This window comes from Macrobrachium rosenbergii, chromosome 55 (assembly GCF_040412425.1).
Source record: "Macrobrachium rosenbergii isolate ZJJX-2024 chromosome 55, ASM4041242v1, whole genome shotgun sequence".
Taxonomy (NCBI): Eukaryota; Metazoa; Arthropoda; class Malacostraca; order Decapoda; family Palaemonidae; genus Macrobrachium; species Macrobrachium rosenbergii.
This window is the reverse complement of record NC_089795.1, coordinates 2392361-2403330: the sequence shown is the minus strand read 5'-3', so window position 1 is coordinate 2403330 and position 10970 is coordinate 2392361. Positions and strand designations below refer to the sequence as shown.

The 10970-nt window shown below is 32.3% G+C and overlaps 1 protein-coding gene across 1 annotated transcript; it reads left to right on the top strand.

Annotated features, from left to right (window-relative positions):
- Nucleotides 1-352: 352 nt before the first annotated feature.
- On the top strand, nucleotides 353-1069 carry LOC136835520 (uncharacterized). Its single transcript, XM_067099111.1, has one exon. The coding sequence runs from the start codon at nucleotides 353-355 to the stop codon at nucleotides 1067-1069; it is 717 nt and encodes a 238-aa protein (XP_066955212.1).
- Nucleotides 1070-10970: the final 9901 nt, after the last annotated feature.

Here is a 10970-nt window from a genome sequence, read left to right as displayed (position 1 = left end):
GAGACTGGAGCTACAGAGGCAAACCAGAAGAAGAAATGGACAAGAGAAGAAAACCAGGAAATATGGAGATGCTACATTAGAGGCAGCCCGGCAGAAAAAGGATACAGAAGAAGACTGGTCAACATCTGGAATGAGAGAAATAACACCCCTAAAACAGAACAGAGGCTGACAGACTGAGTAAGGAACATAAAGAAAAAGAACTGGCTCTCCACAACAGAAATAGAGGAACTGGAAAGAGAAATAACAACCAGAAATAAAGGACAAGAAGATGAACTAAGAGAAAAGACAGGAATGATGAACTACCAAACAGCGACATATGAGGGAACACCGAAGATGTAACAGAGAGGTCAGAATGGATGGAAAAGATCAGACAATGGATGAATCCAGTTACAGAAAGAACAAAGGTCCCTCCATGAAAGCATACAACACAAAGAAACTAAGGGAGAAAACAAGTGAAGTTAATGAAATAATGAGACTAATCCACACCACCAGTATCACAGAAACCAATAACCTGGCATGTGCAAGAGCAAGACTAGAAGTAGAACTCATGGGAATACAAGCACCAACACCATCATCACAACCAACCCAACAGAAACCAAAACAGCAATTGCCTTGGAAAAGGCTCCTGGAAAAACAAATCATGGTGATGAGATCTGATTTGAGTAAACTGAAAGAGATGGCAAAAAAGAGGATAAGAAGCAAGAAAACAAGAGAGGCACTGAATGAGAAATACAAAGTACAGGAGAAGGGACTAAACAACACAATAGAAGATATAAAAATGAGGATTAAAGCAAAGGTACGTAAGATCCAACAGTGCATGAACAGGAATAAAGGATACCAACAGAACAAACTCTTCAGAACCAACCAGAAAAGACTATACAGCCAACTAAGAGGGGAAGACAACCACCAGGAAATTCCTGAAGCTGAACCAAGTAAGAGACTCTTGGAAAGCATATGGAACAATCCGGTATCACACAACAAACATGCAATATGGCTCCAGGAAGTTAAGGCAGAAGAAATGGGGAGAATAGAAAAAAGATTCACCGAGATCACGACAGACACAGTCTGACACCAACTAAAGAAAATGCCTAACTGGAAAGCTCCAGGTCATGATGAAGTCCATGGATACTGGCTCAAAAACAAATAGCAGAACAACTCCAGCATTGTATTACAAACCACCATGCGCCCAAATGGATGACCACAGGGAGAACATCCTTAGTACAGAAAGACAAGAACAAGGGAAATATAGCAAGTAACTACAGGCCTATCACCTGCCTACCAATAATATGGAAGTTACTAACAGGTATTATCAGTGAAAGGCTATACAACTACCTAGAGGATACAAAAACCATTCCCCACCAACAGAAAGGCTACAGAAGGAAATGTAGGGGCACAAAATATCAGCTCCTGATAGACAAAATAGTAATGAAGAATAGTAAGAGAAGGAGAACCAACCTAAGCATGGCATGGATTGACTACAAGAAAGTCTTCGACATGATACCGCACATGTGACTAATAAAATGAATGAAAATATATGAGGCAGAGGAAAATGCCAACAGCTTCCTAAAAATACAGTGCACAACTGGAATACAGTACTTATAAGCACTGGGATAAGACTACCAGAGGTTAACATCAGGAGAGGGATCTTTCAAGGTCCTCACTACTCTTCATAGTAACCATGATTCCCTTGACAAAAGTACTGCGGAAGATGGATGCTGGGTACCAAATCAAGGAAGGAGGCAACAGAATTAACCATCTGATGTTCATGAATGACATCAAGCCATGCGGTAAGAGCATCAAGGAAATAGATACTCTAATCCAGACTGTAGGGATTGTATCTGGGGACATCAGGTTGGAGTTTGGAATAGAAAAAATGTTTCTTGGTCAACATACAAAAAGGCAAAGTAACAAGGACTGAAGGAATAAAGCTACCAGATGTCAATAGCATCAAACACATAGATGAGACAGGATACAAATACATGGGATTAATACAAGGAGGGATATAAAACACCAAGAGATGAAGGTCACGATCAGGAAAGAATATATGCAGACTTAAGGCAATATTCAAGTCAAAACCCAACGCCAAAAAAATAACAAAAGCCATAAACACATGGGCATACCAGTAATCAGATACAACACAGGAGTAGTGGAGTGGACAAAGGCTGAACTCTGCAGCATAGACCAAAAAACTAGGAAACACATGACAATACACACAACACTACATCCAAGAGCAAATACATACAGACTATACATAACACGAAAGGAAAGGGTGAGAGGGCTACTAAGCATAGAGGACTGTGTCAACGTCGAGAGCAGAGCACTGGGGCAATATCTGAAAACCAGTGAAGATGAGTGGCTAAGGAGTGCATGGGAAGAAAGACTGATAAAAGTAGAGGAAGACCCAAAAATATACAGAGACAAGAGAATGAAAAAAACAGAACAGAGGAATGGAACAACAAACCAATGCACGGGACAGGACATGAGACAGACTAAAGAACTGGTCAGTGATGAAACATGGTAATGGCTACAGAGGGGAGAACTCAAGAAGGAAACAGAAGGAATGCTAACAGCAGCACAAGATCAGGCCCTAAGAACCAGATATGTTCAAAGAACAACAGATAGAAATAACGTCTCACCCATATGCAGGAAGTGTAATTTGAAAGACAAGACCATAAACTACGTAACAAACGAATGTCCGGAACTTGCACAGAACCAGTACAAAAAGAGGCATGATTCAGTAGCAAGAACCCTTCAATGTAACCTGTGTAAGAAACACCAGCTAGCTTGCAGTAACAAGTGGTACGAATACCAACCTGAGGGAGTGATAGTAAACAATCAGGCAAAGATCCTCTGGGACTATGGTATCAGAACAGATACCAATAGACCACATGTGACATTGATTGACAAACTCAAGAAGAAAGTATCACTCACTGATGTGGCAATACCAAGGGGCACCAGAGTAGATGAGAAAGAAAAAGAAAAAAATGATAAGTATCAAGACCTGAAAGTCGAAATAAGAAGGATATGGGATATACCAGTGGAAATTGTACCCATAATCATAGGAAAACAAGGCACTATCCTAAGATCCCTGAAAAAGAATCTGGAAAAACTAGATGCCGAAGTAGCTCCAGGACTCATGCAGAAGAGTGTGCTACTAGAAACAACGCACATAGTGAGAAAAGTAATGGACTCCTAAGGAGGCAGGATGCAATCCAGAAACCCACACTATAAAAACCACCCGGTCGAATAGTATGACTGTGATAGACTCCCTCCCCCCAAAAAAATATTATAATAATATCTGAAAGATAATCCAGGCTAACTGAAGCTGACTTCGAAATATCCATCAAAAAATAGAATTTTTAATTTACTGTACTGGTTTTGCTGAGTAGAAACTAAGTGCTTAATTTTTTTTAATAAACAGGGGAACTGCCGTAACATACATGGTTTTTTTTTTTTTTACCTACCCTAACATTTTTGCTATTTTTTCACTCATTGTGATCCTATTACACTGTCAGTTTCGAAGCTCTATGTCCGAGAGTGCCGAGTTTTTCGTTTTTCCAAATAAAATTACTGAGAACAATAAAAGACATAACAGAAATAATGCTCTAAATCAGCAACAACAGTAAAGGTTATAATCTCTGTTAAAATTAGGCACTAGAAAGCTAGTCGACTATTAGCACGGCTTCTTGCTATTACTAGTAGCCTGTAATGTAAATAGTAGTAAAACTAGTATTAATCGGAGTAACTTACATATAGGTAAAAGAGAATCCTGTAAACACCAACGATTAATCTTAGTGTATTCTAAGATTTGAATTATGACTGGACACGTTACTTCCTCACCTTTCCTCGTCTGTAGGGTTAAATTTCGTATTATTCTGTTCCCAACTCAACCATTCCGGTTTCCATGCTCTCACGGTAAAGAATATGTTTTCCTTGGCTATTTTTACATTGTAGAAACGGATGAAGAAGAGTATACAAGATAAAATATATATTGTAAGATATATATATATATATATATATATATATATATATATATATATATATATATATATATATATATATATATATATATATATATATACACACACATTATAATAAATTATGTACACATGAAATTCTGTTCAGCCTATCAACTGGAGTATATATATAATTCTTGTTTATATAACATGATAATATATAAATTTATATATTTATATTTTATATATATAACTATATATATATTATCTTTTGTATTTTGCGTATTTCTATTCTTGATTGGTATATGTTGTTGCAGCCTATATATTATCCTGGATATCTCTTTTTATTAACTCTATGTGTTATTTTCACATGACAATAAGATTCTGTTCAGCCTTATCAACTGGAGAAATCTAAGGACTGTCAGTAATTCTTGTTTTATCAACTCAAACACTGATAATGCTGAAAACTTAATAAATTTTCTGTTTGGAAATATACATTTTATAATAAAGAAGTTGTTCATAACTATAAGCAAGGACATTGGCACTTAGTATTATCTTTTGTATTTTACGTGGTTTTCATGCCCAAAATTTTTAATATGCCATTTGCCATTCTTAGCGGTAAGTATGTTGTTGCAGCCTGTGATCGGATTATCCTGGATCATCTCTTTTTTTCATTAACTCTTTAAATTTAATCACCTGTTAGTTCTTGTTCTTTTTGTTTATATTTTTACAATTATTCTAAATTGTATGTCATTGTGCTTCAACGATGCATGAATATATATATAAACTTTTGCATGTTATTTTTCTGTGGTATCACCTTATATATACTTTCAAACATAAGTAAGAAACAATCTTGAATCACAATAAAGCTGATCTGGATGTTTGTGCTTGTTTTGTCGGTATTAGTAAAGCATTATATTCCGTTAATCTCGAAATTCTTATGAGAAACTTATTATCTTATGGGGTCCCATTGCTTAAGAAAATTTGATTTATTTTTGTATAAAATCAATTGGACAGTGTAAAATATAGCTCTAGCTTTTCAAATGAATTAGAAATAGAAATGGAGTCTACCATGGAGGAATTTTATATAATTAATTAATTTTTTTGGAATATATATCGATGCGTTGCTAAGGAATATTTCCGAAATGAAGGTTGGTTGCCAATTAGCCATTTGAAGTTCGAATTTCATTGCATACGCTGATTATATTGTGTTGCTGGCCACCTCAGCTGTTGGTCTGCAAAAAAAGAGAGATATAGATTCAGCTTATGAGAAATTTTCATGCTGAACCCAGTAAAGACAAAATACGTGATTTTTAATATGAACATAAAAAATTCACACCTTTTAAAATTGGTTATTGATGAGGTTGAACTTGTAAAATCATTCAAGTACTTGGGGTATATTATAACGTGTGATATGAATTATAACGACTATACAAATCGTATAAATAAATAAATAAATATATATATATATATATATATATATATATATATATATATATATATATATATATATATATATATATATATATATATATATATATATATATATATATATATATATATATATATATATATATATATATATATATATATATATATATATATATATATATATATATATATATATATATATATATATATATATATATATATATATATATATATATATATATATATATATATATATATATATATATATATATATATATATATATATATATATATATATATATATATATATATATATATATATATATATATATATATATATATATATATATATATATATATATATATATATATATATATATATATATATATATATATATATATATATTACTGACAGGACCTCATTGAAACTGGATGGTATCTAGCAGAGATATTTATTCAATAAAAGTGACAAGGTTTCCAGGACTAACAGTCCTCATCGACAAGTATCCGTCGAATGACCGGACACCTGGTCCAGGTGTATTTACAGTGTATGTGTGTTGGGAGTGGATTAAAGCGATTATCCTCCTGTGTGGCCCCGCCCTCGTGACCTTGGCATTTCTCTGCCTGTAATTCTTTCCGGGAGTGGATTTTCCATGTGGTTTCTTGTGTTTTTGTGTTTCTTATCTATTGTAGACTATATGATTTTTGTTGATAGGCTGTCTTCAAATCCGTTTATATGTGATGCAGGCATAGCCTACTCTACAATCAGTCTGGCTGTTTTGTTTGTTTCTGCACAAAAAAATTCATATTTTCTCAGTCTGTTTGGTGGTCTTTTTCCCAGCAATGCTTGGCGACTGCCGACATCTAATTACGGTACCTTATGTTTTGTAAATGTTGTTTGTCTCATTCTTTGCAAGATTTGCCGCTTTTGCCAAAGTAACGTTCTTCACAGTCTAGACACGCTGCCATGTATACCCCCCCCCTTACCTCTTCCCCCTATACCAACTTTTTCTTTCTAACTAATTTATTCCTAATGGTGTTTTTGTAACTGACTGTCAATTTGAAATCATTTAGCTTCCTGTTGGTGGGTGTAATAGTGTTATTGTCCGGGACTGTAATTATTTTCTTCCCTACCAAATGTTCCTTTCCTATCCCTTCCCACCGCCAAAGTAGTTTTTTTTTTTTTTTTTTGTCTTAATGTGTGCCCATTCCCACCAATACTTAGGGTATCCTAATCTCCTAAAACTCCCCCTCAGGTATTCCAGCTCTTCATCCAAGAACTCGGGACGGCAAATCCTATATATAAGCCCTAATGGCCAACTCTGTCCATAATCCCATTTTAATTTCTTTCCTATGACTGGAGAACATATATATGTATGGACTGGTGTGTCTGGTCGTTCAACGGATACTTGACAATAAGGACTGTTAATCCTGGAAAGTGTGTAACTTTTGTTGAATAAATATCTCTGCTAGATACCACGCGGTTTCAATGAGGTCCTGTCAGCAAGTGCATTAATGCACATTTAATTGTATAAGGATAAATTTATATATATTCATATACACACACACACACATATATATACACATATATATATATATATATATATATATATATATATATATATATATATATATATATATATATATATATATATATATATATATATATATATATACTTATATATAACTATATGTGTGTGTGTGTGTAGATGTGTGTGTAATGTGTGTATTGAAAAATTTATCTATAATTCTCTTATTTTAGTCACGAAGTACAGTAATTTTTAGGAAAAATCAGAGCTGCCCATTTTATTTTTCTTTCGATCACAGTTTCACTGGCAATAAGTTGCTCCTACAGCCTTCAGAGATAGTGTAACTTGAGTTTGGAACTTACTTTTTTTTCATAGTATAACCATATTTTTTCATTTCCTATGGTTCCTATCTCAAAACGGAATGATAAAGCAGTTTAGCTACTGAAGTTAAACATCCATTTACACTATTTTTTCAATATTGGTTAGATACTCTTTTTGTACCCAAAAATTCGTGGCGTATACTATTTACTTTCGTTTCAGTGTGAGCATTTGTATTCATGGTATTTAGTTCTATGTAGGCCTCCAGTTCTTTCATCACAAAAATACTGATAACAGAAAAAAACGTGTTAAAGTGTTTTCCCCGTTTTCTAATTAAACGACCCTGATTGCTTTAGCAATTTTTTTGAGCTGCACGGTTACACGAACATATTTGAAAAAAATCGCAGTGCTTTTCCAAGGGGTTTGATAGCATTAATAGCCTTTTATCTCAATAAAAGGGTTTTGCAATATATCCCAAAAGAGCATCTATACAAAATGTATTTTTCATCTAAAGTGGATGGGGACCCTGAAAGTAAAGCGAATAGCTTTTTGACAGATAAATAGGTAAAAGGGAACAATGCAAATTGAAGTTACCTTCTTTGTTAATGTCTAAATGCCACGTAAATAAAATAAAAAAATCCTAAGTGACGCTAAAATATTATGTAGAACTTCATTTCACAAAAAATTCAAGAACTTATAATTGAAAGGCACCAATATTTTTGAGGTTCCTATTGTAGATAAAGGGTAAATTATTCGATAGAAAAACTCGAAAATAAGACCTGATAAAAAAAAAAAAAAAAAAAAAAAAATTATTGGAGGAACAACAAAAAAATTATGCTAAAAATGATTTGACGTATTACCATTTAATATCATTAAAATAAGCTCTAAAACATTTATATAAAAAAAAAAAAAATATAAATATATAATATATATATATATATATATATATATATATATATATATATATATATATATATATATATATATATATATATATATATATATATATATATATATATATATATATATATAATATAAACTTAGCAATGTCAGTCGTTAATGATGTGCAATACATGACGCTTATCTCATTACTCTAAAATAGCCCCAACGTTTTTATCTCAATTTTTTTCTCTTAATTGTTTTAAAATATAAGCACATTGCAAAACCGGTTTCGACATTGCGTTCTCCTCTCATTGTCGGTATAATAAACTTATCATCACTGTAGTCAGTTATAAAAGCGGAAAGAAAATTGGGAAAGGGAAAAGAGGAAAAAGTCGAAATTCTCGGTCAAGCACAAAGCTTGTGCTAATAATAATGAAGTAATAGAACATGTGAATCATAAAATTCGAAAGAATCTGCTAAAATGACTGTTTCGTATTAGGGTACACGATACACTTCTCGGTATTCAGAAATGATGAAAGCGAAAACTCACGGTAATAACATGTTTTATGCACCACAAAGTGCACGAGCACTTAATCGAGGCGGTTTGCTGTAATGAACCTTGAAAGTGCGGTGCATTCAGCTTTTTTGTTCTTGGTCTTGGGCAAAGAGGATGTGATTTCATGTGATAAGGATTTAAAGAAGTCCTCTTGTGTAATTAATCTGAATATATTTAACAGGGAAAGCCAGTGAATTTCATCTTTTTGCATTAAATGCATTCATTAGCAAGGAAGATTACAGAAACAGAGTGACATTCAGACATTATTATATAAGCAGAGATGACTGTATCAACTTCTCCGTTCAGTACTTCATTATATTTTCAAATATATATCATGTGATTTGGTTAAAATAATGACACCTTTTTAAAGATACTGTATTATGGTTAATAAACACCGACAAGGTTAATTAACTATATTTTCAAATGAACTTACTGGCCGATCTTCGTCATAACCCTTATGCTATTTCAGAAATAAATTTGAAGAGTTGAATAAGGTATGGCAAAATTTAACAGAAATTAAATAAAACTACCCTTATAATTGTAGCTTATTATAGTTTTCACTGTAAATATTTTTTGTTCTGGCTTCTGGGGTCGGCAAAGCCGTTTTTATAAATCATCTCCTTATAATATAAATGGATAGCTGAATGAACAATGAATTTAAAAATCTGATATAAAGAGAGCAACGAAAGAGTTGAAATGTAAAAAAAAAAAAAAAAAAAAAAAAAATACAGTTTTCCATCTGCTAATAATGTTAACAAACTGAAGCTTTTAATGAAATCAGGAAATCTTACGCTTTGGTCTGAAACCTCCTAAGAACTCACTTGACTCCTTGATCCTGGATTTCCTCTAATTCCGAAAAATCTCTAGTTTTATTTTTAAGTCTATTTTTTTATTTCATGTCTTGAGAATCTGTTTTATTCAGTCAACTTTAACACTTTATGAAATTATTTTGTTTGCGTGCATTACGTGAAATACGGTGTTACATCTAAAACGCAGCACATAAACGCATGCAACCTAACACGTACACACGCACGCACGTACTCACAACCACAAATACTTACACACATACATGCATACATACGCAAACACATTCACACACACACACACACACACACACACACACACACACACATATATATATATATATATATATATATATATATATATATATATATATATATATATATATATATATATATATATATATATATAAAACAAGTCTCCTCACTATCAAAAACGAAGACTTATTATGTATTTGCAAAATGATAGTATTAAAAATGACGCGAGAGACCTACAAGATTCGGCTTTAACCAGGGAAATCCTCGAGACCAACACAGAAATTATTGACAGTGTCTCTGATGCTAAGAGACTAATATACCTTGAGGCCATATACGTAAATAGTCATAAGCCTTCCCTTAATGCACAAAGAATAAAGGCAATAATTCCATCTTCCATCACGAAGCGAGAGGAAATAGATCAGACTAAGAAAACTTGTCGCCGATGTTGGACTTAACTTTTGTTTTTGTTATATTTTATCTTTTTCTATCCTAATATTGATAATTCTCTATTTTATATTTTACATATACTTTTTACGTGAGTGGAAAATATATTTGTCGATCATCTATTTTCAATTATTTAATTTTCGTTTGGTTGTTTCCAAGTATTTAAATACTAAAGAAGCAATTCTTGGTAATTGTTAACCACCCATTTCTAAACAAGTCTGACAACAAATCTCTACGTTTTAACAGTAAATTTTGAGACGCTAATAGCTGACTATTAGATTTTAGCAATTAAGCAGTAATATTTTGAACACGTATTCCGTCAAAAGAATGGCATATATATGTGTGGGAATTTCTGTGTAAACTTTCTCATTAGTAGTCGAAGATGTCTCTAGAAGAGACAATGCGTCTATTCAAAAAAAACTCCCTTCCAAATGAACTTTGCTGCTTTACTCCATCAGTTACCTGAGGAACAGAGGAAGACAGGGAGGATGATAGAGAATATTAATAAGAAACTATTAAATTACAACTTCGCTGTCATATTAAACGACATTTGTATAAAGGAAAACTTACTGCCAACATTCACCAATACACACACCCACACACACACACACATATGTATATGTACAGTATATGTATATATATATATATATATATATACATACACATATATATATATATATATATATATATATATATATATATATATATATATATATATATATATATATATATATATATATATATATATATATATATATATATATATATATATATATATATATATATATATTACTGG

Coding starts and splice junctions, on each gene's coding strand:
- LOC136835520 (XM_067099111.1), top strand. CDS start 353: ATGGATGGAAAAGATCAGACAATGGATGAATCCAGTTACAGAAAGAAC.